Source organism: Aptenodytes patagonicus, chromosome 20 (genome assembly GCF_965638725.1).
Source record: "Aptenodytes patagonicus chromosome 20, bAptPat1.pri.cur, whole genome shotgun sequence".
In the NCBI taxonomy this organism is placed as follows: Eukaryota; Metazoa; Chordata; class Aves; order Sphenisciformes; family Spheniscidae; genus Aptenodytes; species Aptenodytes patagonicus.
The window spans coordinates 272,288-299,931 of record NC_134968.1 but is presented as its reverse complement, the minus strand read 5'-3'; the positions used below and the strand labels follow the sequence as shown (position 1 = coordinate 299,931).

Here is a 27,644-nt window from a genome sequence, read left to right as displayed (position 1 = left end):
CTTGCCAAAATAATTTTATTTCCTTTGAGCATTCCAATATTTATAAACATACTTTCTATAACTTTCCAAGACAACCTAGCAGCATCTGAGCACCAAACAATTCTCTGAACTTAGCTACATTTTTTTTTTTAAAACAACTTTTTGAAAACAGGTTCTCTTTCCGCTCTGAAAGTACAAAATTATTTATGAAGTTGAATTGCTTGGCAACAGAAAGAAGCAACATTTTCTTCCATAAAAAGCAATTTATTTTCTTTGCAGTCTCATTTTGCAGGCAGGGACTATTAGAAGCAGATTCTTATAGGGCTTATTATAGGTCACTGGGATACTAAAGTGCATCTGTTTATTATCTCTTCATAGGTGCCACTTACACTTCTCAGAAATAAGACTGACACAACACTGGTATAGGCTTGTGGTTTTAAGGATTGATTTACATTGAGAATCAAGTATTGGCTTTTCAGGGGCGGTACTTGTGGATGATTTTCCTGGTTAGGACAAGTTGGCACTTTTATATACAACAGGAAAGCTGTTTGTATAGTTTTCAACACAACTGTAATTCATGGCCTAAGATAAGGCTGATGCATTAGTAATCACAAAATAATATTCCATTGTATTGGTATACACCCTTATTTAGGGTATGTATTTATGCAAAATGAAAATATGGAGGTTACTCGGGAGTGCAAGTATGTTTTAATTCAAGCCCTGAGCCCAATTACTCTTGTAAATTACTGCCTCCAAAATGTCCTCAAGTATATAAACAGGAACTGGCTGCAATGGTAAATAATACATCACCATTTCTCCAAGGAGGCCGTGTTCTAAATTTTCTAACTTTTAAAATTTGTTTTACATTAATTTTAATGGACTATTTTGAAATTAGAAATGTTAAAGAATAGCAGGTAATTCCATCTTTATATGGCAACGTTGTTTAAGTAACTTTATTGTTAATAAAAATGTAGTTATTTTACTCTGAACAAGAACACTACATGCACATAACCTCTGCATAAGTGACTTAAAAATTCCCAGTCCTTAAAATAATTACCAAAATATCAGCACTGATGAGAATTTCTGAGCAAGGGAAAAAGAACTGCAGATCACCCTTAGGACACAAGGTAAGCATCGAACTCCTGGCACTCATAGCAAGCAACACTGTCTAATACCCACTCTCGAGTCACCATGGCAACATTGTTCTTTTGCTGGATTGCTGTAAGACAAAGACACAAACGATAAAGCTATTATCAATGAGTCAGAGCAAGCCTAAGGTGAGCTTACTGATGTCTTTCAGATTAAGCTATTTGCTTTAACATTTTAAAGGCCTTGATAAAAAAACAAGAGTCTAAAAACAGTGATGTGGCACTACTACTCCTTTTAACAATGCAGGTAATATTGCAGCTCCAAAAAGAATAGCTGTCTGGCAAATGGTCAGGCAGGAAGTTTTGAACACCATGGAATAAACACTAAAAGCAAAGAGTGCAGTCCTTGTTATCTTTTAATTTAAGACCTTGGTGACAGAGCCTCAGTTCCTGTCTGCTCAGACATACTGAGTATGTGACAAGCAATGAGTCTCATTAAGAGAGAAGCAACAGAAAATTACTGAAGTGCTCCCAGACTGTTCTTCACTGTTTCAGGATCTTTTTCTTTATTTTCTCATTTTCCCAGTGCCATGGAAACAGCTGTTGTTTTTACATCATCCTCCTGCTCAATTTTTTTGTTGAACTCCACTGTAGCCTAACTAGCTCCCATTCATCCCATAACTCCCACTCTCATTTAAAAGTAAGTTAGTCTGGAACACTTGCACTTTCAAAGTCTCATGGTTTCTCTGGAGCATTTTGATAAAAAAAAGAAAAAAAAGGCAAAGCTATATCAGTTAACACTTCGTAGCTAGATATTCTTTCCAGACCAAGAGAATCTTGTCTCATCTGAAGCTTTCTCCTAGATCTTACTAGTCCTCCATGGGGCATGCTTCCCCACCTTTTGGAAACTATCTCCAATCAGAAAAGTTTCCGTAAAGCTGATGATATGCAGGGCAACTGAGCCAAGAATAGGATTTGCCTGCCAGACTATCTTTTAAGACTCTATTGCTGATTCTTGAGATAATATACCTTGTCCTTTCAGATTTTTCTTCCAAGACATACCTTCATCTCTAGATGCAGTAGGATTTTACTTTGATTCCTCTACAAACCTCTCTGATATTTAACTATTAAAAGGACTGAGGTGATAAAGACATTCAGTGTGTATCATAAAACAGTCCATGACAGTGAGTCATTTTACCTTTATAATCCATGTTTTCCATCCACGCATCTGGCTGCACAACCACAACAGCAGTAGAATTCTAGGATTTCAAGATAAGAAAATAAAAATGCTACTGTTATCTGTCTGTCATTAAATCACTCTCACACCTACTGCAGAGAGTGATAACTGGGCTAACTCTGCTTCAGAGAGGACTAAGAAGTGGTAATAGAGAGAGAAAGACATTAGTTCTAAGATTTTTCTGTGATCTCTCTCCAGGAATGCTGTGACTAAGTTAAGGCACTAAAGGCTTTTTGTGCTGGGAAGTGAGGCTCAGTGCTGATTTCAAGAGAGATTAGCTATCTGGCCTACATAGAGTACTCTGATCACTTTTCCACTACAAGTTAGCCTGTCTTCTAATAGAGAGTGGCCAGGGCCTAGAACACAAGAACTGTTGCCATGCCAGTTTGGCATCATTACTGCGCAGACAGTTCTCTCTGGTGCATACAGGTATGTTAGTCTTTGACAAGCCCATGTAATCTTTCAACATGTTGTGTATTACATAACTATAGACCGTTCACTGTGTTAAGTGTAACATTCATTAATACTTACTGTCTTGTGTGTGAACAGATGAAGTTGCTTCACTACAGAGGCACCACAAAGCTCCACCATCCATTCTAGATGTTCTGAAGATATCAGATAAACAGTCTATTACTTCGATGTTTTTATCACGTTGAAACTGATACTATTCCCTAAGCCCTCATGTGTTTGTTCCAAGATATAAACTATCACCATTTGAAAGAAATGTAAAAGCCTTAGTAGAGAATAAGTCCTTTCACTTTCTAGCCTGCTGAGGAACATCAACTCACCCTCTAGTCAGGACTAAACAAAACAAAAAACCCTGAAAAAGCAAAACACCACATGCCCAAAACTTAAAGAGAAAGTCACTAACAATTTATTTCCTCTTATCATAAGGATATAAGACATGAAATTAAAATTAAAAATCAGAATTTGGAACTGTGATTATCTCATTAACAAAAGTAGCCAAAGTATTTAATTTCCACCAATTTGTTGAATTGATAGTGAAGATAAGTAAGTCTCTCAAGTATAAGAGCCATAATTGATGATCACTGCAGCAGGTGAAAGCACTGCATCCTCTGTAGTAATGATTGTAAATGTCAAGAGATGTGAGGATATTTCTCCAGTCAAAAATGAAGTTATATTGGACAAGTCAGAAAGTACCTGCTGAATAAGCTACAAAAATGGGAAGAGAGGTACAAATATTTTAAGTAGAAAAATTCTAGCTTAAATTTTGAAAACATCTACAATACTTTATTTAATTTTAAACTAACAAAAAGAAGCTATCCTGCCCAGCTTTTTCTTTATATATAAACTCCTGGCTTTGTTGTCTGTTTCACTTTTAACATCTGCTGCTAGAGATAAGATTACACTGAGGATGTGTCAACTGCTAGAAAAACAATACTTAGGAACTGTTTACTAAGACAGAAGAAAAAAATGCTCAAATACAAGTGTTCAACAGCATCTAAACCAATTACCAGACAGCATATTACTGCTTTTCCTTCATTGCTAGAGAATCAGAGATAAACTAGATAAAAGGCTTGTTTGGAAATGCAGCAAAATTGCCAGAGCAGTTCTCTGAGGACGTCCAAATAGCAGAGAACACCATTTCCATTCTATCTGGAGATAGAACTGGATAAAGTTCTTTACCTACACTATACCTCATGTAGGTATTTTGAAACTTTCAGAGTAAAAGAGGTACAAGAGTATCGAAGGAGAGGTCAAATGTAAAACTCTGATGAATGCACACAATCCCCCTCCAAATATTTTTTTATCCTAGAGTTCATTTAATTGCACTAAAATGACACACCTGTAGTCATATCAGTGAAAGGTCCATAGCAACAGATCTCAAAGTCTTTAAAGATCTGAAAAAACAAGGAACATGTTAACAGAGTACATATGGCATCTTTAAAGGACAATACTTAATATGCTGGTTTCACTGCACTTCTAGGACTGGTTAACAAGCTATCGCTGTTTCACAAAGTATATCTGAAGCTCTTCGTAACCTACAAAACAGAACATCATCATCAAAAACCCCCAACCCTGTGCTATCCTATACTGATGTTATAAAAAGACAGCATTCACTCTAAGCGTAGTGAGTCACTTGAGCATATCTGCACTGCTGCTGACAGAGCATATCTGCACTGCTGCTGACAGAGCTCACCTTTCATGTATAAAAATGCTTAATTTGTACAACTCTGTATATACAGAACAGCAGAGAAATTGGAAGACATTCCAGATATTCAGCTAGCATAGCCACATATCTGAAACAGTCACAGCAGGACAGGATTTTCCTCCCTGATGTGCTCATACCTTTTCAGTCAGAGACTGTCTAGCCCTCTTAGGACCTTGGTGGTTTCTTCCGTTGATTACATCTCCTCTAACTTCAAAGTTCTCCTGGAACATACCATAAACAAGCAATCAGAAATTAGAGACCGAGAACACTTTGCTGGTCAGAATTCTGGATCAGAACAGGAAGAAGTTGTCAGATTTCAGAACTGGAAACCTTACAATTAGGTGTGTGCAGAAAATTAATTAAAAGGCTTTTGAAGAAAAATGATGGAGAGCAGTAATGAAACCCCTGCAGCATCAGACAATTTTTAAAGAAACAAATTATAGTCAAACCGTATAGTAGTCTAGCAAACTGTGTAAAAGGGGCACACTCCAAGACTATAATTAACTTCCATCAGTAAAAATTAATTTCTATCAAATGAGACATCAGTACATAACCTCTAGATCTTCAACATCTATTTTATTTCAAGGCATTCACTTAGTATATAGATTAATAACAAATACAGTGCTGCATTTGATAATTTCAGGCCTACATCTGACTCAAACTCCCACTTCTCCAATACTTTCTTGAAACTTCTCCAAAACTTCCATGCAGTCTAACCTGCTACTAGATTATGAAGAGCAGCTGCATTATTTCCAGTTTACTTGAAAAAAAAAAAATTTGGTTTTCATTGTAATTGGAGGCTCTTCTCCTTGCTTAAAGCAATGTGAGAGTGTGTGACAATGTTAACAGCTGTCCCATATTCTAGCATTCCCAGTAAGTTCTGTAGCAACTTCCCCCTTTCACCCCAAGCACAGGAGGGCCTTTAATAACCCTTCCTAGGGCCTTTTTGGGACTAAGATTTTTCTTCTTCACCCTTGGCTTGACAAAAGGGCATATGGATTTCACACCAGAAAGTGGGCATTTCTGCTCATTAGATATATGAAATCCGTACTGTGTCACTAACATGACATTATCCAGAAATCTGTACTAGAGAATGAAAATCCAAGTACTACCTGGGAATATAAAAATCCACCTAAATCAGGATCGTATCAAATAAGCCATTTCTACTAGGAAAGGTAATAAATGCTGGAACGAGTTTCTAAAGTATAAAAACAAAACAAAACTATGTATATAGCTATGTTCTGACATTATTTCCTTAAGCAGACAACAGATCTTTTCCTCTATGCTGTAATCCATCAACATCAGTAGGAACACTTATAAAAAAAAGTGCCTATAATCTGTTACAAAAAAATAACAGGGACCCATTATGTCTTCAGTAACAATGAATACATATAGCTTAAGCGTGGCTTTCGGTCCTAGCATTTGGTAAGACTAGAATCCCAGTTTTCAGAGCCAAATTTCCATATATTAAATGTTTAGACAGTATCTGAGGCTACTAATAGGTCTATCAATGTAACAGCATTGCTTACACATTTGACATTTCAGTCTTAAGATAAAAGACCTACCTCATCCAGTATCCTTCCTTCTTTAAAAGACTGAATTACCCCTAAATAAAAAGATCAGAACAGGACAAGTCATTTTATCCAGCAAAATTGTCCTTCCATTGCCAATAGTCTAACTTCATTGCTATATTAAACAGAAGGTATTTGTACTAAGGGAAACTGAATACTGTATGATGCCTGAAAGAACTTAAATAATTTTTTTACCTTTTATAAATAATAGTAATTTTGCACTAACTGATGCCATGCATCTCAAAGATTTAAATTAAGAGGGAGGAAAGGCTTTTGTCAGGGTAGCGAGCAATCCAATGTGGTTATTTGAAAGCAGGAAAAGTATTCAGAAGAGAAAGAAGCTTGATGTTGCTGTTTGTTTGGTTTTGTTTTGTTTGTTTGTTTTTTTATTTATTTTAAAGTATTTAGAAGAAACTCTGCAAAACATCAGATGCCAAGACATGAAGAGATCCTTTTTTTTTTTTTTTTTTTTAAACTGGAACAAGTGAAGAGTACATTTGTGGTAGAAGGGCAGAGACCATTTAGCTCCAAAACAAATAGTACTTACACCGGTAACTAACTACCCATTTTCTTCCTGCAATACCCAGAAAGTACTTCAGTGTCCGTTCACACACCAGCTCCTTATCTGCAGAGCAAACAAGAATAAGATCTCTTTCAGTTTTGCCATTAGTGAAAAAAACCCACCAAAACCCAAGAACAGCTGGCGTTATTTGTACCTAAAAGCAAAAGTTTTTTGCTAAGTGCAGCAGCAAAATATCAAGACCATCTATAGAAAGCTTCCAAAATTCTACTGTCCTGATTCTACTAAACTGAAGGAAATGAGCAGAAACTAACTACATGTACAACTTCTGAACGCTTTTTTAGTTATTCAGTAAAGATAAGAAGCAAGAAAAAGCATGAATACTAGTCAAGACAGAGGACGCTAACAGTAGGATTCAGTGCCTAATGCTGGCATAAACTTTTAGATGACTAGCCATTTAAGATAGTCTTCTACTCTACCAGAACAGGCACAACTTCAGAAGGCAGTTTATCCTATCTGTTATTTTGTATGAAGACGGAACAATCTACCTCTCCAAAAACATATGGTCACGGTGTCTGTGATACACTTCCTGAAGAAAAAGGCAAAAATGGAGTCCATAGATTTGAAGTAACAGGATTTTCTGGCTCCTTTTCTATGTTGGTTTTCACAAGCAAGAAAGGCTGATGTGATAGATTGTATCCAAATATGAGCCAGCTAGAAGTGCTTCTATGAAGCAAAATGCAAGCACAGTATATAGCATACCCACACCCAGATTTGGCTCAAAATACTTTGCTTTTTAAGAAAATGTTGGTTAAAAGCTAGTGGTAGGTTCAGTAGAGAGCTTAAATATAACCTGTGCCTACACACAGCGATATAGTAACTTAATGTTACTGATGAACGTTATGCTTTCCTGAAGTCAATATAATGCTATCTGTTTCAGAATACATTTGTCAAATTTGAAACTGTAGTATTTTACTGAAGTTTCTATAAAGTTCCTTGAAGCTTTTAATAATGGGATTCTTGAGCTCTACCAAAGAGCAAAACCTAATTTAAATACCTTAATTAAGCATGTGGATAATAGTTATGATGAAATGGTAGGGCTGCTTTGTTCCTGTACAAGCACACCTTCACTATCAACTACCATCAGTTACACATACAGTTAAGTCCCACTTCCAGTTTTCTATTAAAGATAAGGTTTCTTTCCAAAATTTAGAATGAAACAGCATTTATAATCCCTGCAATGAATTAGGAAACCAAAATAGCATCTTATTTCCAGAATGTTTGTATCCCATTTCTTTAGGAACTATCTTGCTTTCTTTTTGGTTGGTTCTGAACTACTTCATGTTAACATGCTGTAAACACCTGAAAATTGTGACCAAACAGCTGGAGAAAGAAAAATAATTAAGTAACACTAACTTCAAACCACACAAGGAAACAAAACATACCCTCACTCTGATTCTGTGAAATAGAATAAGAAAGATTCCCAAGTTTAAACAAAAGAATTATGATAGAGAAGAAAACAATTAATACCTTCCCCTCAAACTTATTCAAATTTATTGCTGAACTGTCTGCTTGTTGGTTAGCCTAGAGTTAAAATTCTATATGGTGTATAAATAGAGGATTTGCTCACATAGCTCCCAACAAACCTGTTTTCATTATGACATGGGTTGTTCCTTCAGTAATGTGATTAGATAAAGTGCTCTCAGTTTTTCTTGCAAACTTCTGGACCACCAACTGAAAAGTAGTTAAGAAAATTAATAACTAGCAAAACAGATTAAAAATACCCAACAACTCCAGTTTATAGGAGTATAACATAAGAAGATAGTTACTTTAAAGTAATGGTTTTATTTGTGTTGGCACACAGAATGTACATTTCCTTAAAAGTCAATAATTTTGGCACCATTCAACAGGCTAAAGTAAAGAAGAGCTCTCAGTAAGTAGTTTATAAACCAAAAGCCATATGCTCCTGGAAATGAATTGTAGAAACAAGTTTATTAGCAATTCAGAATTGATTAATTATAGAAATCCTCACTATGGATCTGAATTTGAGTAAAGAAGCAGCATCTGAGAACATGAAGGGAACCAAAAAACCAAACAACCCCCTCCCCCCCAAGCACCAGGGCTTTCTAGAAATAAAGTCCTCTTGCTTTGGAATAATGTGGTTTTCCCCTAGACAGTAGGCAGTCATTTAAAAAGTTCAAACCTCACTAGGCTTAATAGTGCCATTTACAGGCAGCATTCTTCATACTTTTAGGAGTGAAAAAGTTTGACTTGAGTTGCTGTATTACTGATCTGCAATTCCTGTAAGATTAGCTTCCACTATACTTAGATGTCTCTATGTTGAGGACTACAGTGGTAATCAGGAACGATTAACACGTGATCTCTAAAACTTCTGAAATATACTTACATGTTCACTTTGATTCAGACCTGATGCCACAATTGACATTTCTTTCCTGTTAGTCACAACTGGACTTGTAGCATTTTCTTTCCCAGCGGCATTGTGCGGAACAGATATAGGAAAACACACACTTCTCTTCGATTTACATTCTTGAGCACAGCTTTTATTAGCATTCTGAGCTATAACAGAACTATTTGTTGCTTCTGCAGTTCGAGGGTTAAGAAGCCTTACAGAAGAGGAAGAGCTATTTAGATTCCTGGTCACATTTCCAGAGAGATTTGGTAAGACAGATGCACTGTTTAGCCTGGTTCCAGATTTCTGCTCATGTGCGTTTTCTGAAGGAAAAGAGAAATTACTCCTTGAAACAATTTCATCCTTCTTGTAGTCATGGTGGAAGGCTGTTGCCCTACCTTTTAAGTTTAAATGCTGCAGTCGCTTCCTCTCCTTATTTGTTTATTACTTCACCTTTGCCTCTGTCATTACTTTTTCCTGGTCTATAGCTGAGACACTAGAATACCTGTGAAACTTTTAGTAGCATATCTGTCAAGAAGGATAAATTTATATGCGAGACAGATAATAACTCCCATTACTGTCAAAATGTTGTCCAACCCCATCCTGATGGGCAGCGATACAGCTGGGCTACCAAACAAAACCAACCAAACAAGAAGTAACATCGTTTTAAATTGACCAGGAATATATAAATTAAAATCCTTGATTTACAATAAAAAGTTGTATTGTGCTGGTATGTAAAAACATAAAAAAAGCAGTGCTGTGGTTTAACGTGGCAGGCAGCTAAACACCACACAGCTGTTCGCTCACACCCCCCCCAGTGGGATGGGGGAGAGAGTCGGAAAAGAGGTAAAACTCGTGGGTTGAGATAAAGACAATTGAATAGGACAGAAAAGGAAGGGAAAATAATAGTAATGATAAAAGAACAGACAAAACAAGCGATGCACAATGCAATTGCTGACCACCTGCTGACCAATGCCCAGTCAGTTGTCATATGGTATGGAATATCCCTTTGGCCAGTTGAGGTCAGCTGTCCTGGCTGTGCCCCCTCTGAGCTTCCTGTGCACCTCCAGCCTCCTTGCTGGCAGGGCACTATGAGAAGCTGAAAAGTCCTTGACTTAGTGTAAGCACTGCCCAGGAACAACTAAAACATCAGTGTGTTAACATTATTCGCATCCTAAATCCAAAACACAGCACTGTACCAGCTACTAGGAAGAAAATTAACTCTATCCCAGCCAAAACCAGGGCAAGCAGGAAAAAAAGCAGAAAGCAAAATGTGTTGGATCCTTCTTAAATGTTACCTGCTTCAAGCTGACACTGACTATATTCTTGCACTGCTTCCTGCACAGGTTTTGCCTTTTCAGAAGAAGCTTTGCTCTTCAGAACACTGTCACACTGAAGGCCTTTCTCCAAATCTGTTCTCTTTAACAAACAGGATTTAGAAGATGGAAGCAACAATTCTGGAGACCTTGAGAGAGGGAAATTGGTTTTAATACCTTTTTTACTCTTCTAAGTATTAGAATCATGTAGCAACAGCTAAGCTATTGTAATTGCTCAAAAGCTGAGAGGTATTTATTTCAAGATTTTTTCTTTTTTTTTTTAATACAAGATTAGAAGACAAAAAAAACCCAAAACAGAACAGAACAAAACAAAACATTTACCTTTCTTTTTCTAACTCTTTGCTTTTACTGTTGAGAGAATCACTTGGCATAACATGGAAATCATTGGCTGAAAATCCCTTTGAACTGCTGTATTTATGATTTTCAAAATTTCCTTCTGAGGTTGACTCTACCCCTTTAAAAAAGAAAAATAATTCTTAAATAAGCAAAATAAAAGTAACTGTTCTTAATTGTTTCTTCAGGTAAGAAGTCAAGCATTCTCTAAAATCTCAATCCAGATACCCTTCAGAGAGGCAAGTGTCCCAGAACAGAAGTCTACACAAAATACTAAGCCATTTGAAGCACAGCTAACAACTACATTTTGTTTCACATATTATATCATCTACAAAACTAAGATGTCAGTTATGTCTTAGGTGGAAAAAGTAGGATATAAAATAGGCCAAAGGCAAATTTACACTATTTAGCGCAGTTTGTTTATGAATCCCCTCAACACATTACCGTATCTGTTCACAAGCACTAGAGGCATTTATTTGATAGCTAAAGATGCCTGTAATTTTTATCAAACCATCAATAACTCTAATCAGTTTAAGTTTTTACGAGTCAGAAATCCATATTCTAGCATAACAATGTAAACATGCGTTGTATTAATGAAATTATTTTAAGTAGTTTTCCCCATCCAAAGGAAACTAACCATTGATTTGCTGACTTAATCTTCAAGCAGTCTATTTATAGTCATCTTACCAATTTGGCCTACGGGGCTTAGAAATATCACATTTCAAAGTCTTCTCTATGAAATAATATTCTCAAACATAGTAAGGTTGAATGCCATGCAATTCAACGAGCTCTGTTAACTAAGTATGGATTGTAACCAGTCTTTTAGTGTTAAATACACTGTTAATGTTTTAACGGCTCAAGATGTCCAAAAGGTGAGATAGAAGGCTGAAAACACAGTGCAGCTGTTAAATCAGTAACACAAAATCAGAAGAGGATTGTCGTGGTTTAACCTCAGTTGGCAACTGAGCACCACGCAGCCGCTCGCTCACTCCCCCCACCCTGTGGGATGGGGAAGAGAATTGGAAGAGCACAAGTGAGAAAAACTCATGGGTTGAGATAAAAACAGTTTAATAATTGAAATAAAATGATAATAATAATAATAATAATAATAATAATAATAATGAAAGCAAGTGATGCACAGTACAATTGCTCACCACCCGCCGACCGATGCCCAGCCAGTCCCTGAGCAGCGGCCCCCCCTGGCCAGCTTTCCCCAGTTTATGTACTGAGCATGACGTCACATGGTATGGAATGTTTCTTTGGCCAGTTTGGCTGTGCCCCCTCCCAGCTTCTTGTGCACCTCCAGCCTTCTCAGTCAGTAGAGCATGGAAAACTAAAAAGTCCTTGGCTAGTGTAAGCATTACCTAGCAACAACTAAAACATCGGTGCATTATCAACTTTGTTCTCACCCTAAATCCAAAACACAGCACTGTACCAGCTACTAGGAAGGAAATTAACTCTATCCCTGCTGAAACCAGGACAGGATTAAAGCGAATTTCTTCCACAATAAATGGCCCTACTTTCCTGTCAGGAATCCAAGTATCAAAGCAGCAGCCACTGGAAGGATGCTGTTACCTCAGATTTTTTAATGAATTGAACAAACCACTGCGTACCTTTCAAAGGCTCAGCCTCTTCACTTTTTCTGTTTTAGCTCTCTTTTCTCCATGAAGGAGCTTCCTGATGCAGATGACACTCTGACAACAAAAACTAACTTACTAACACACAAGCAGAAGACCCATTGGTATAGCTGCACCATATTGGCTAACAATTTCATGTTTGTTGTATTTTTTTTTTTTTTTTTTTTTAAGATAGAGGTTAATCTAAAGGCCTCATACCTCACACTGTACAACACTATCATTCAGGAGATCAAAAGCAATCTACAGATCGTTTTGTGATATTTGGCTAGCACCTACAGCAGTAATGAAAGCCTTTGAATTTAGATAGAAAAGACTCCACAGTGAAAACCATACACAGTAAAGGCATGGTAAGACACTAAGTAACTTTGAATTCCAGGATGTTAAGTTATTGTAGCTGCCCTCAGAAAATAAAGATAACTGACTGAACTAAGACCACAGAATTAGAAATAAATTTTTAGCAGCAAGTAGGATAATAAAGCACTGGTGCCATTTATCTAAGAGTTCAATAAGCATTACAACTTTGGAAATCTTGAAATCAGCATTGGGTGCCTTTCTAGAACACTGAAAAGTTCAAAAATGAACATCTGGACTTACTGTAGGCTTTGTTCAAAGAATGCTCTATGCTCTGTTGCACATAGATTGTCAGAACAGTAATCTCAGTATCTGTCTTGCCTTAAAGAAAAACCTTAAATAAAGCCCTCTCACCATCACTTACATAGCTGGCAGCAACTCACTTTATCCTCAATATACAATAAGCCTTTGGCGATTACTGAAGTATTCTTCACCATTTATTTACTGCCTTGTGCACTTTCCAGCTAGGGACTCTGTGTTCATGCCCTGTTCAGGAGATTTACACACCACATAGGTATTCTTCTCTTCTTTGCCCATCAGCAGCCTGACCTGTATTGTACTACTTTTGACAGCCAATACATACCTAACCTAATTTCTGTCTTGTTCCTTGATATGCTAAAGGACAATTTCTACCACAACAATAGAGGCCAAGTCCTTTTGGGTGTTCAGCCACTCTCCCAGTCCCTTACCCATTCCAGTGACAGAAAACAAGAGTGTAACTAGAACTGACAGAACAGCAACATGGATTAGTACTGCCAAGCCACAAGGCCTACTCACACCATTTATACAATTACATCATGTAATCTCACACAGATCTGTAACAGGAGTTTTTTAGACTAAGTGTAGTACCTAAGTTATAAATAAAACACGTATGTCTCACTGAACAGCTGAATTTAGGTAAAATTCTGCTAACATATCAATTTTAAATTAACACTATAATTTGTGCTAGAGGGGAAAAAAGAACTAGTAATAGTCACACAACTGTAAGAAAGCTGGGAAAGGTTTTCATCGCTATTTACCTCTTTCTTGTCTCATTTGTTCCATTCCAAGTGTTCCTTCACTACTGGAATGTGGCAGTTCCCTATAAATAGGTAAAAATTCACAGTCCTGACTTCCATGCTGCTTTAGCACTGCTTCAAGTACAGCCATTTCTTGCTGAAGTTTTTTTAGGTTATTTTGCATAGCATTCTTCTGCTGCAAAGGATACACAATTGTGCCAACATTAGCAAACTCAGTTTTAAACAGTAAGACTAATTTCTTTAACAAATGCTTGAAAATTAGAAACAGCAAAATTATTTTGAATTAGTTTTTACCATGTGTTCAAAAGGTGACTGTGGTGCTTTTACTGTAACAAATAATGCACACAAGCTAAGTCAAAAGCAAAAAAACCCCAACCAAACAAAAAAACCCCAAAAAACAAAAATAACCAACTGCACAGTCATTTTGCTGTTCAAATTATTTCAGTTTAGATGGCTCACCACAGTTTAATCAGTTGGGGAAAAAAAAAAAACCACAAACTTCTGCAGAGTTTTCTTTTAAAGTCATTTTGCCCCAACTGCGTTAGTTTGCATTAGCCACTTAATTTAAAATTTAATCATGAACACCAAGTATTGAGCCACTGCACTTTCCACCATTACTGAAAGCCCCAAAGACCGTTTAAAAGGAATGAAATATTTCATCCTACTCTTCCTTACTTTCTCTCTCAAAAATTACAATAACCTCTCTTAAAAACATGCCATATACACCCCCTCATAAGAGCAGCTCAGGGCTTCAAAGGATCCTTTTAAAAACCTAGAACCTTCACCATACAGGATAAAGGAGTTTCCACAGCACTGAATACTACATTTGTAGCTGTAGCACTGGCACCGTGTGGAACTTCCTTGTTACTGAATCACCAAAAAACCCCCAACGAAACAGAAAACCCCCACCACACAACAAACCAAAGAAGTCCCCACCAATCCATACTGCCACTATTCCATTCAACCCAGGCTTATCCTAGAATCTCTATCAATGAAGCTACATCAGGGAGCAATGTCCTGCCAGTTGACCACATTTTGCACTGATGCAGTAAACAGAAAAACCACCCATAAAGCACAAAAATGAAATTCATTCTTCTTTGACATACATTAAAACCCATGAGGCTGTTAATGCTGAAGAGAGAGATTTGGCATAAGACCTACCTTGAAGTTACAGAGGAGAAAAAAAAACAAAAAACAAAAAACCACACCACAAAAAACCCCAACACAAAAAAAAACCCCAACAACCAAAAAACAAAAAAAACCATCAAACAAAACAAAACCCAAAAACCAAAACACACACACAAAAAACCCCAAAACCCCCAACCGAAAAACCCCCACACCAATCACCCAATACATACAGTCAGGCCATTAAGCAGTAATCAGGAAATTAATAGCAGAGAAAACATACTGTGCTAGACACACCTTTCATTGGACACTGCCTGTTGGGCCTTATATCTATAATATTCTAATATGGAATGATTTGATTTAATCTTTACCCTTAGATGGCAAGTCTCCATGCTTCTAAATATCATAATGTAGCAAATCCAATCCTTATCAGCAATCATTATATATTCCTATCAATGAAGCTTTTCAATACAGGAAGCTGAGGTTTCCAGCAGTGGTCAAGTGTGAGATTCATTACCTAACATCTCCCACAATTAAGCACTGTAATCAATACCACATAACAAGTGATGGCCACTAGCATGTAATGTTACCATGGAAGGCAAAGTTGGACAAACAGTAGCATAGAAGCAGTTCTACAATTCTTCATTAATTATGCTCTTGGAACCTAGCGACACAAAGAATTATGATGAAAGCAGTTTTCCACTACACTGACTTCACAGCTTTCATGTACTTGCTTATATCCTAGAATGCAAACTACTTTTAGAATTTAGTGCATAAACTCACTTACCTGTGTAGTAAGGATTTCACCCTGAGAGAACAGTCCACATGAATCTTCTACATTACTTGTTTCACTGTCATATCCAGATGCTTCACCTTGAAGAAGGTGGAAGAAAATCTGAGTTAGTGAAAGGAAAAAAAAAAACCACAAACAAAAAACCACAAAACACCCAAACAAACGTTATCCATAATCTCTTACCACACAGACCTTTTAGCCAAAGTTCAGACAAATTTTGAAAACACTTAAGTTAGAAGCACAGATCTACTTTAAGTGAACATTTCAAAGAATACCATGTCACACATGTGGCAAAGTAAATAGAACTCAAAGCGTTTCAATAGTGATGAAAGAGTCCTAAATATTTATGAAAGCCATAAAAAGGTCAAAATAAGCACTACAGAATTCTACAGCCAATTTCAACAAACATTTCATCTGGTGAAACAGCTTAGGTAGGCTTTATGAAATTTTGCTGATAGATGCAAGTATCACATTGCAGTAAGAGAGCTCACATTTCACTCAAAAATTAATTCCCATCAGACAGACTCAATCCAGCCTCTAGTGCCCAATCTATTCATTTTTGCTCTGAACAAATAATACTAGGAGAACTTAATTTTCAGGAAATAAACCACTGAGGGTTTTTTGTTTGATTGTTTAGGGCTGATACATTCCTTTAAAAGAGCAAGCACCACATAAATACAGAACAAAGTTCCCATGCAAACACCAAAAACCTAGGTGCAATGACATTACAAACACAGCTGCAGAAATAAAAATCTTGTTTGTACCTAGGTTTGCTCTCATGTTTGGGTCTTCCTGGTACTGATCTTTGAAGTTAGTTTTGCTTATCTTCAGCCCTCCATTACAACTTTGAAAAGTTTCTTTACTCTCATTCACATTGCTCACTTGTTTGGATGTAAAAACTTGTATTAAAGCTTTCTTCAGCTCTTGTGCTCCATCAACTGATGCTTCAGACACATTGGACTGGGAAGAAAATAAGTTGACGGAGCATTCTGACTCCTGGCTTGGTGAAACACACCCATTACTTAGGGCAGCTTCAGGCATTTTCTGCATATTATTGTCATCATGACTTCCATTGTGAGGCAATGTGATGGGACTTACTGAAGAATCTACCAAAGATGTCACTTGTTTATTGATCTGCAAAGGTGTGCTTACTGATTTGCCAAATATTAATGTCTGAAAACATGGTAAATCTTCATCCTCGCTAGATTCTTCATCTGAAGATTGCAGTTTCTGTGCTCTTCTTCGAGTTCTCTGAATACCTCGAGATCTTGGCTTAGAACCAACATTTCTATTGTGTAGTTCTTTTACCAGGGCATTGTCACTTCTTTTTACAAACACCGCAGATCTCTCTTTCCTATCAGTTTCAGAAAAGCTGGTGCTCTCTTCAATATTGTCATCAGAGCACAGTAAGCCATCAGGGGTTTCAGACAAACCTGTAAAATCACTACTCCCTTTAAGAGGTTCTTCTAGAGCCTCTGTAACTAAATACTCAGGCATCCCTGTGCTAGCAGTTCGGGTTGCTTGTTCTTCATTCCCCTTTATGTGTTTTCTTTCTCTTTTGCCACTTTTTTTTCCAGTGACTTCATAGCTGAATTCAGCAGGCCTTTGCTGACAAGTTGCAGAACAAATCATTGATCTGGACTGAAAATGTAGTATTAGTTCTTTGCCATCAACAACTTTGGCCTTTCCTGCTTGATTCCTTTCTGAACTGAAGTGTATTTCATCAACTGTGTTTAAATCAGTTCTTTTGAAAACGTGCTCTTCTATATTACTCTGATCACTTTGGCTTCCATTACTTTCTATTGGATTCTGTCTCAACTTGCTTTCTATCCCTATGTCAGTTGACACTGTCTTTTCATTTCCCTGCTCTCCTTTTTGTGATCTGTTTTTGTCTTCAGTCCTAGCAGTACCCATTCCTATTGGTGTCACATTCTCTTGATTTGCAACCTGTGAAACATCTTCTTGATGTTCCCCTGTGTGCATACATTCAGTGTTGCCAACAAAGCAAGTCACAGGACTAACACAAGCAGATATATAGGCCTTAAGCTTCTCTTTCTCACAACCCCTACTCAAGCTTTCAGCAGTTGTTTTCTCTTCTTGTGAGTTTTCTGTTTTAAAATATTTGCTATGCTTATTTTCTAACTGATCAGCACATGATATCTTTAAAGTTTCAGAAGCAGCATCTTCTACTGCACACGCCTTCATGGGAGTAGGATAAAGGCTAAATGATAGGCGTTTTGAATGCCTAAATATATTTCGCAGATACTGTGTGTCCAAGTCACTATCTTCAGCTTCCTTGGTCAATTCCAAAACATTTTTAGCCATTGGCAACTTTTCGCTTCTGAAGTCCCCTGGAACATTTTGTGTATCATGTACTACTTTTCCCCGGGACAGTGGACATGATTCAGTCATCTCTCCAGTGGGGTGGGAAGCAGTTTGCACAACAGTCATTGAAGGAGACTGTAGGAGGAAAGGGCTACCTAGTATTTCACCTTCTTGAGAACCTACATCAGGTGCAATGGAACTACAATTTGAACGCTGACATGAAGATGTAGGATCGAAGAGACTTTTTCCACTTTCTGCAGTGTCAGATAAATTCTTTAGACTAATCTGTGTTTCATTTGTTTTCAAATCACCACTCTTCAGATTAGTGAGTGGCTTGTAACTCAACATACCCTGGGGCTCACACAGGTCTTTGCATTCAGAAGCGTGAACTAACACATTCCTTTGGTCTCCAGAGAAAGACCCTTCATGATCACTGTCATACTTTCTTGCTCCCTTAATTACTACTCCTTTTCCTGTTTCTTTTGTCATTTCTTCAGAAAGTAACTGAAGCCTCCTGCTGCGCCTGACTTGTCTTTGCTCAGAATCAACTTTCCTTGGTTCTTCACTGCTTGGACAGCTATCAATCTGTGGCTCAGCTGGATCAGGGGAAACAGAGTTTCTATCCACTACTAACTGTTGGGCACACATGGTTCTAGTAGAATGCCTGCATCTTTTTGCTGCAGAACTTCTTTTTTTAGTGCTTTTCTGATCACAGTTATTCAGTTCTAGCTCCCCATCGCAGTACTTGCCAGTCACCTTTTCAGTAGCTTTTTTCCATATGGATCCTCCTCCTTCCTCAAGTTCTGCTAGTGTATTATCCTCTCTATTCTCAGAGAGGTGACTCTCAGTAACAGCAGAACTTTCATCACGTCTTTTCTTTTCAGCATCTCCAAGGCACCAGTTAGCACTTTGAGGGCACCCATCCACCTCTTCTGTATCTTTTTTCTTGATGAAATCCTCAGGTTGCAGGACACGGGCAGTCTTCCTTTTTCGCTTTAGTCTGTCTTTGCTGGAATTATTCAAGCACTTATCAGCAGCCACATCTTCCTCTTTTGTAGTAGGTAAAATCTCTTTCAAGATAGTAGGGGGATTTGACTTCCTCTCTCTCTTGTATGTTTTCCCAAATATTTTGTCTTTGATGCTATCTGCTGTTTGTTTTGACCATCTCTTGTTTCCTTCAACCACTGCAATTTCCATGGAATCTACCATAGGGTCAGTCTTTTCTGAAATACAGGAATCTTTATCTGATAAACATGTATCTCCTTCACCTGAATCATCAGCTGGTCCAGCAGAATCATCCTGGGAAGAACTGGAAGACAGAATCTCGTTGCTTTTTGAAAACCATTCATTGACTTTCTGAATGCTTCGCTTCAGTCTCTTCCTCGAGACTTGATTCAGGGTAGCACAGTGAAGTGTCTCTGGCTGAAGTAGCTTCACTAGAGGAAGTTCTTTTTCATGGAAAGAATCATTCTCAGGTTCATACATTTCCACAGTTTCCACACTTTGTACAACATCATCTATTTCCTTGCTTTTATCCAGCCTGCTCTCTGAGCTATCTTTTAAGTCAAACTCTTTGCTTTTACTATTGCACCGAGTTTGCTCCGCATCCATTTCTTCTGTGTTCTTAAAGATAGATGTGTCCCCATTCCTTAAGGCACTGGCATTACCTATTCTGTCACACTGCTCTGTGAGTACGTCTACAGCAAGAACATTTAAAGGAGAACTCTGGTATTCAGTCATATTCACTTGGCCAGGTTTGGTACATTCAGTGATGCTCCGAATGCTTTTCTTGCTCGAGCCTTCCTTCGAGAAATCACTTTCACCTGAAGATTTATAGGTATTATAAATTATTAAGCCCTATTTTACACACACAAGAACAATGACAAGCTTAATGGCTACTTTGTTTTAAAAGAACTGTTCTTATTTCCCCCCCAAAACAGAATATTACACTGCACAAATCTCCCTCTAGAGAAAGATCAAATTACATGACGTATGTTCATCCAACTTCTTACATGAATTACCAGACAGTGCTCTCAACTTGTATTATAAGGGATAATATGGCTTATGTAGAATAGAGTAAGTTTTGCACTTTGATCAAGTTACTTTTTTCCCTTCTGTTCCTGTGCACAGAATATCCACATTTTAAGTATCTAGTCTACAGGTACAGTCTCGTATTATACTGTCACTAGCTGTAGGCATCAACAAAACTACAACATACAAGACTGCAAGTATATCTATTTAATCATGCGAAATCAAAATGTTAACCTGTGGTCTTTCTTTCAAGCTTAATCATTTTTGTCACCAAAATAACAAACACACCTATGACATTTGGTAGAATTATTTCTTTAGCACCCAGCTCGTCAGGCTGTGTATTGCAAGAATATTCATTCCCCTTCTCAGCACTCTTAAGTTCTTCTAGCTTTTCTTGAGATGAAACCTGAAGCGCTTCTTTGTCTTCTAACCTGTTGGGAAAGAAAATCTACTTTCACTACAGAGAAAACTACAATAGACTTAATAGAAGATGATACTTAATTTTCCCTTTTTGCTCTCTGAAATAGTTTTTGGAGAAGCCAGGCTTCATGATTGACACTTGCCACAACTAGATCCCTTCAGAGTTTCAGACTATGTCTTTTAAATTCAGGAATGTGGGAGGGGATCTTTTACATTTACTTTCTAAAGCATAGTATATGCTTTTCTCTTGAAGATCTAATGTCTGTGTAAGCAACAAAACATTTAGAAAAGAGCTTTAAAGCATATTACATGAGAAACTGATGGGAGTCAGCTACCCATTCTACCCTGATGCCCTCGAAGTTGAAAATCACTTGTCAGCTTGAAGAATTCTATCAGTCCTATGCTAAGAACTAAAACATAGGAATGAGAATACTGAACTATTGTCTTTAGAAAATATGAATTCCTTAATCACCTTTACTTACCCAGCATTGCTTGCCTGTTTAAAAAGCTCTTCAGATGAATCAGAGCCTAAAAACAAATCGGCTGTTACTCTGGTTGAAATGATTCAGAGAAAGATGACTTGCCAGACTCAGTGTTTATTATCACAGAAGCATGCATGCTTAGTTCTTTCTAGAGGTAGATGCTTTCAACTTTTATCAGATGAAATCAAGTTCAATTGTACAGGATTTTGCCTAATTGTAATTATTTCTATGTATTAATATCTACACGGCTCCTGCATAAACTTATGTTTAAATACAGTGACTGGTAACAGAGATCTACTAAAAGTTAATTAGCTAAGAGTTAGTTTCTAATTTCTAAATTTATACATGAAACAGCTGCTAGTATTTAGAATTTTGAACTGGAAGTCAGAGCAATATATTTGAATTCCGTCTCAGATCCCTTGATTGATCTTGGCAGAAGCAGTAAGGATAAGAGAGAGGCAATGAACGCTCTCTATTAAAAGGAGCAATTCTTTCCTTGAAGGAACAGGGAGAAAATAAACTATGCACAGCATCTATCTTGTTTCTCACAGCAGTCAGCACCAGATAAAAAGGAAGTTTTGAAAAGCTAGGATAGAAAGAAATGAAATATTCTTTTCTCAGCTAGATTTCATTGTTATCTCCGGTTATTAACTAGAGCCTCAAGCACTGGTGACAAGGCTTAATATTCTTTAGAAAACAGTAGTTATCATTAGTTATAACAACTGCAACTTTTTTCACATCTGTAAGCATCTTCTCTTCTTTGGATCTTGTACACTGAGCCTTAAAGGTTTACTACAGCAGCATTATTTCCTGCAATATAATAAATTATGTAAAAACCCTTTTGATTTACCAACTTTGATTTGTCCCTTTGTTCTCATTTTGGGTGTTAAGGAGAAATTAGTGTTTATAAGACTTTAAACTTCATCACCTTTTATTACTTTCCAAGCATTATATATAAGCTCAACCAGTGTGGATCTACAACAGATCTTACCGAACTCTATATAAATCCCTTTTTCAGAGTCACATTTCTGGGTTTTGTTTCTTAGAGGACACCTTTTGACCCTGGTATCTGTAAGCTGTGTATCCACATTAGCTTCCTGCTGACAGAAGAATAGAAAGGGATAGTTATTTATAACAGTAGGCTATTTTCAAAAAATGAGTAGTAATTATTTAAACTACAGCAGGGGGGGCTGATACATATGAACTAAGTATTTAAATTGGCAGCCTCTATGCAAAAATCCAATACATGTAATTTATCATACTGATATCAGTAATTGAATGTGTTAATAGAAACAATTATCATGCATTTAACAGCTCAAATCATTAACAATTTTATCTTACTTAACATTCTATTCAGCATCGAGCAGATGAGACAAGAAACAATGTACCATGAACAAACTCATACACACAGCAATCACCCTAAGTTGGGTAATGTCTTAAGAATTCTTAAGACATATTCATGGTCTTGCCTCTAAAAAAGTAAAAAGCCTACCAAGAGTTAGACAGCCTCATTAAACAAGCAGTACAAAAAAAGCTTTCAACCCTAGTTTCAGTAACAGAATACATTATGGCAATATTATCTTTAAGTTCAGGTCATTTATGCAAACTTTTTAAAGTAGGTTAGGAAGACAATATTTAGATGTCCTTGTTTGGAATAATATTCAAGTCAAACAGCAATCTGAAAACAAACCAAAAACTCCTATTCCATTCATTTATGTATATGCATGTATACACACTCCAAATAAAACACTAAATAATCCACAAAAATAAATTGGGGGGAAAAAAATAATACCAAGTTGCAGTTTTCTTGTCCATTTTCTTTAGCACTTTTTTTCCTGTTTCTGAAGCCCTTACTTTGGATGACAGAACTTTCTTTACACAGGAACTCAGCAGCAGTGGCTTCTGTGGATGTTTTAGGAAAGTGATGACTGTTTAAAACTGAAAAATGTCAATAGGAAAAAAAGCAAAAATATTTTCTTACACTGAGCATGACAACAGGTATTATATATTAATAAAATAGCCTTGCATAGACCCTATGCAACTAGCACATATACAGCTAAAATACAATTATCAGAGAGAAATCTGATTGAATTATTAGTCTGATTGTTCTTTATGAGTACTCTTCAAGTATTAAGTAAAATCTTGATCTTGCCAACTAATTTTCCCAACCAATTTTGCTTATATGGATAATCTAGCAAGAACAGGATCTATTAGTGATTTTAGAATTAGTGAACAAGTTGAAAAGAATTTGAAAAGAAAGTCTAGTTTTTATAGCACAATATACTAAGAAAAAAAAAAACCAAACCAAAACCCACAAACCACCACCACCAACATCATCTTGTTTCCCAAAATATAAAACAGCATGCGTCTGACTTGCCAATACTCTTTACAAGGCACTGAATACTAGAAAGGAAAAATTTGGATTCCAAAAGGATATATCTGAATGGGACAAGTTAACATACACTTTTACAGCTCTTGCTAATTCAGGCTCTAAGACTGTCTAAGAAATTAAATCTGCAAGGTTGGGCATAATCAAGAGCAGGACTGTGCCACACAGTTATAGATTAAAGATTATTTGATACACATTCAGCCATATTTCAGGAATTGAAAATAAGATTGGTTGGAGTCATCAAACGCACAGTAAAAACCCTTAAGACTATTCAAGAGGTTATTGTAGGAAAACCTTGGGAACTTAATGGAACTTATGCTTCCACATCCAAGAAAAAACTTTTGATAATTCTTTCCATATTGAGTACTGCACAGTAAATGAGATACCCTGCAAATAATTATGATACAAATGTCAAAATCTAATTAAAAAAAGGGGTGGTATATATTCACAACACTTACACTTTACCCCAGTGTCAAGCTCAAATGCATGGATAGTTTCCAACAATCCTTCAATTAGTTGCTTAAATCTGGAATTTTCTTTCAGACTTCTGAAATAACATCACCACATGAGTTGTTTTAAGACAAATGTATGGGTAAACTATTAATAGTTCTCCTAGAATTTAGGCTGAACAAAAAAAGGAGTAAAACTGCATAGTGGAAGATGAGATAATGAGAAATTGTTGCCAAGGAAGAACATCACAATTCCCCAAAACAACCATTACTACGGGAATTAAAACTATCACAAAGTGAAAATTTCTATTTTTCCTCATGTAGGTTTAGGACAGAGAAACTAGTTGTAATGATTGAACAATAATACAGTCTATACTTGATAGCACAAACATTTGCTAAGAATGGTGTCTTCACCTGCAATCACTTGAAAAAAGTTTATATTGAGGTAAGGCACTAAAGAATTACTCCTTTAGAAACTGACAGTTTACTTAATAACCACCTTTCCTTTTTTCCTTGTCTTCTGCTAAGACATTTTTAAGACAATGATTAACTTTTCTTCAGAGTTCAAACTTCTCATCCTCAAGCCCACTTGCAAAGATGCATTACCTCTTGGTAACTTCAGTCTTGCAGAGCGGACACTGTATCACACCTTTTTTCTTTTTGCTGAGGAGTTTGAACATGCAGAACCTAGGAAAAAAGAATAATCACAAGGGTAACAAAAGGGAGAATTTTATTTTCTTTAAAACTGAGCCTAGGTGTGCACCACTTAGTAGAAATCCTTCATTATCAAGTTGAATGCCTGTATTCTTGTTTTGGTGTCATGATGAATTAATCAATCCCCTTTGACACGTCTGTGAAACTGCAGTTATTTCTTATTCAGAATTGATTTTTCCCCTAAAATAGCTACACATTAAATTATCAAAACACAGTATACACCATCAGCACTAAAGAAGTATACATGCAGAATAAGAACAGATTGACTAAGCATCACAATTGCAAGTTTTCAAACTTACCTGCAGAATATGTGATCACATTTTGTTGAAACTGGCTCTTCTACCACATCCAAGCTACAAAAAGAAAAATGAAGGAAAACAACAACACAGAAGTTATATATAAAATAGAAGCAACAAAATAAGATTCAGAAATACAGTCACTTTTCTGAACTTAAAAAAAAAAAAAATTAAAAAAAAAAATCTTGGTCAGGAAGAAAAATAGGACACATTTGACAATTTTTCATTTGAGAACCAGGTACAGTAACAAATACTGTCATTATGTGAAATATACATATCTACTAGCTCTTCACAATCTTTGTCTGCCTCTGGCAAGAAGAGAGCATTTTCTGGAAATGCCAGTTCAGCAGGGCAGGAAACTTGGTGTTAGAACACCAATGTCTTCTTTTTCAATGCTGACCTCCTGTGACAAGAGTAAAGGACAGTGTAGTTCTGTTGGGTTCAGAAGCCCACTGGACTCTTACTATGTTTGTATAAACCAAATGCACAAATGCGTCAACACAAATAAATATTTAAGTTATTCCTTTTCCCCCCTGGTTTTCTATTCTAAACCCATTCCGTCTAGCACAGTGTGAAAATTAACATTTAACTTGATATTAGGGCTTTCAGAAAAGCTCTAACCAATTAATTTGTTCAACTCACCTTAAAATATAATCTACCTTGAACACATACTAAAAACAAATAAACAAACAATAATTTTAAAAAATACTGCTCTAATTTAGGCATATACCAGTTACATAAGAAAGGTTTCATGAGTTTCATAGACTGTGTATGTACATAAGGAAGCCTCTCTGTGATTGTGTTCTGTCTACAACCTAGCAGTATGTAAAAAAGTTTATATAATGATTCCAATTAAACTGCCACAACAACATAACTTGGACGAAAACGGCCAAAACAAATATAACGCTATTATTGCAGAACAGTCTAACTTGTGCCTATAGTAAAATATACACCAAGAGCCAAAAACAGCCTCAGCATTACTTTTACATGCATTATTCATTCCCCAATCTCATTCATTCATATTTTTGGATGTTTTAATATTTTAATTTGCCATAATAGAAAAGAAAGATTATACCTTTATGCCTTGATGTCACATATGGAAATAAAGCGAGACAGGCCCAACCTCACCATATTCACAGCCTTCTGCCCAGTTAATAATTACCAACAAAACTGCGAGGTGCATTAAAACCCTGGTTTTGAACTGCCATTCACAACTTGTCTTGCTATTTAAGCTAAACAGTACACACTTCTGTGATCTTTATTGCACAAATGCAAAAAAAGTGGACATTGAAAATCTCCATTCCATGTTGAAGTCGGCTTCCTCCCATCAATCAGCAGTACCAGACTGTGTAAAGTCACTTTCTGAGATATTTCGTTATTCCGTCGAATTCCACATGCAATAAAGAACAGCAGATGTAGGAAACAGTTTCTAGTCTAGCTCTTGTAACATTGTTTGTTAAGTCAACGAATAACCAAGCCAACCATCCAATGGCTATACCTCAGCAAAAAGCATGTTGCCTCTTCAGAAAAGTTTGGATGCAAGTTTTTTTTTCTGCATAGTGCTGCAGACTTTCTATGCTTTCTGCTCTGTGCCTTTGTAATAGATGTTATTACCAACACAGAATTTATTTTGGTTTTCCAATGGCAGTAAAGTAAAATCTTTCCAAATGGATTTAAAATGTAAGGATTTAAAAACATTTGCCACCATAGACAAAAAATACTTCAGCAGTTTGGTTCAATGGAAGCAAGAGTCTTTCAAAAGCTTACCAGACATTCCAGGTATCTAGGCTTTAATTAGAATCTATGCTATTTCAGCATTTGTTTGCATTAAAGAACTACAGACCTCTCTTACCTTTTAGAGACAAAGGACAAAGATCCATACAAACAATACTCTAATCCAATCAGTTACATTTTTTTCCTCACTGGATAGAGGACTACTGACACATTTAGGTTGTAATAGAAAAGCAAAATTTACTAGAACATAAGAGCAAAATACAGGTTCTGCCTTACACTTTCTCACTTGAGCCTTACAAAACATCAATATACTTAGCCTTGAAATACAATTCTTCTTGCTTTCTGATAACCCATAGAACCGACAAAGCATTTGAAAAGAAAGGAAAAGAAAGAGAGAGAAAAACAAAAGGCTCATTTACTATACTAATATAGAGTTCACATTATTCTGGCATACCATATTGGGCACTCCAAGTTCTTCTGCATAGCTGAAAGCACATTTTGTACATCTCTGATAGCAATCACTGAGAAGTCCATCCTTCACATCCAAAAATACTCTACAGAAAAAAAAAAAGTAATCAGCTTTGTTTCTGATCTGTTGCATCCCGTGACCATGTTTTCTCCTATATGGCTTTTCTGTAACATGCTGAACAGTATCGAATACTTACCTGCTATTTCTTGAGAAGAGGCTTTACAGCGCTGGTGGAGTTCTTACTCTGAATGTTTACAGTTAAAACCTGTCAAGTCTCTTGTAGTCAAAGGGGCAAACTGAAAGGGTTTACAGAAGTAGCATTCAGCAGAAACTCGGCAAAGGCACACACAAGCATAACACAGCAAAAAAAGGAGCTTTCTAGGTGGAAAAGCATGTAAAGGAGACAGCAGACACGCTTACACAAAGGACCCTGGGAACTGCCTACACCAACCGGCACAGGTAAGACCCTACAGCAAGTATCACAAATCCTGAAAACAAAGAGAAACCACTTAGACCTTTACGCGGCTGCAGCTCGGGAGCAGGGACGGGCCCTGCAGCAGGCCGAAGCGGAGCCGTCCAGCACCCAGCTCGCCGCGCTCCGGCCGCCGGGCCCCGGCCGTCCCGCCGCTGCAGGGACAGCCGGTCGCTGCTGGTGCGGCCCACTGGGACACTGCCGAGACAGAAGCAAAACCGAGTCGCGGCCGCCCGGCCCAGAGCCGCTCGCTCACCCACCCTCAGGAGCCGCCCTACAGCATCGCATTT

The 27,644-nt window shown here is 37.0% G+C and overlaps 1 protein-coding gene across 2 annotated transcripts; it reads right to left on the bottom strand.

Annotated features, from left to right (window-relative positions):
- BRCA1 (BRCA1 DNA repair associated) lies at positions 1 to 27,644 on the bottom strand. 2 transcript variants are annotated; one of them, XM_076356620.1, is made up of 24 exons: positions 27,615 to 27,644; positions 27,079 to 27,178; positions 26,868 to 26,967; positions 24,683 to 24,736; positions 24,276 to 24,356; positions 23,679 to 23,767; positions 22,624 to 22,769; positions 21,823 to 21,931; positions 20,832 to 20,877; positions 20,218 to 20,360; positions 16,338 to 19,721; positions 15,568 to 15,653; positions 13,656 to 13,830; positions 10,637 to 10,769; positions 10,277 to 10,443; positions 8,976 to 9,301; positions 8,215 to 8,302; positions 6,596 to 6,673; positions 6,043 to 6,083; positions 4,615 to 4,698; positions 4,112 to 4,166; positions 2,836 to 2,909; positions 2,266 to 2,326; positions 1 to 1,198 (listed from the first exon to the last, which is right to left on the bottom strand). In XM_076356620.1, the coding sequence occupies exons 3-24, from the start codon at positions 26,945 to 26,947 to the stop codon at positions 1,095 to 1,097; spliced, it is 5,604 nt and encodes a 1,867-aa protein (XP_076212735.1). In that variant the 5' UTR covers positions 26,948 to 26,967; positions 27,079 to 27,178; positions 27,615 to 27,644; the 3' UTR covers positions 1 to 1,094. The 2 variants fall into 2 exon arrangements, with proteins under 2 accessions (XP_076212735.1, XP_076212734.1); XM_076356619.1 differs by lacking the exons at positions 27,079 to 27,178; positions 27,615 to 27,644 and having other exon boundaries at positions 21,823 to 21,928; positions 26,868 to 26,956.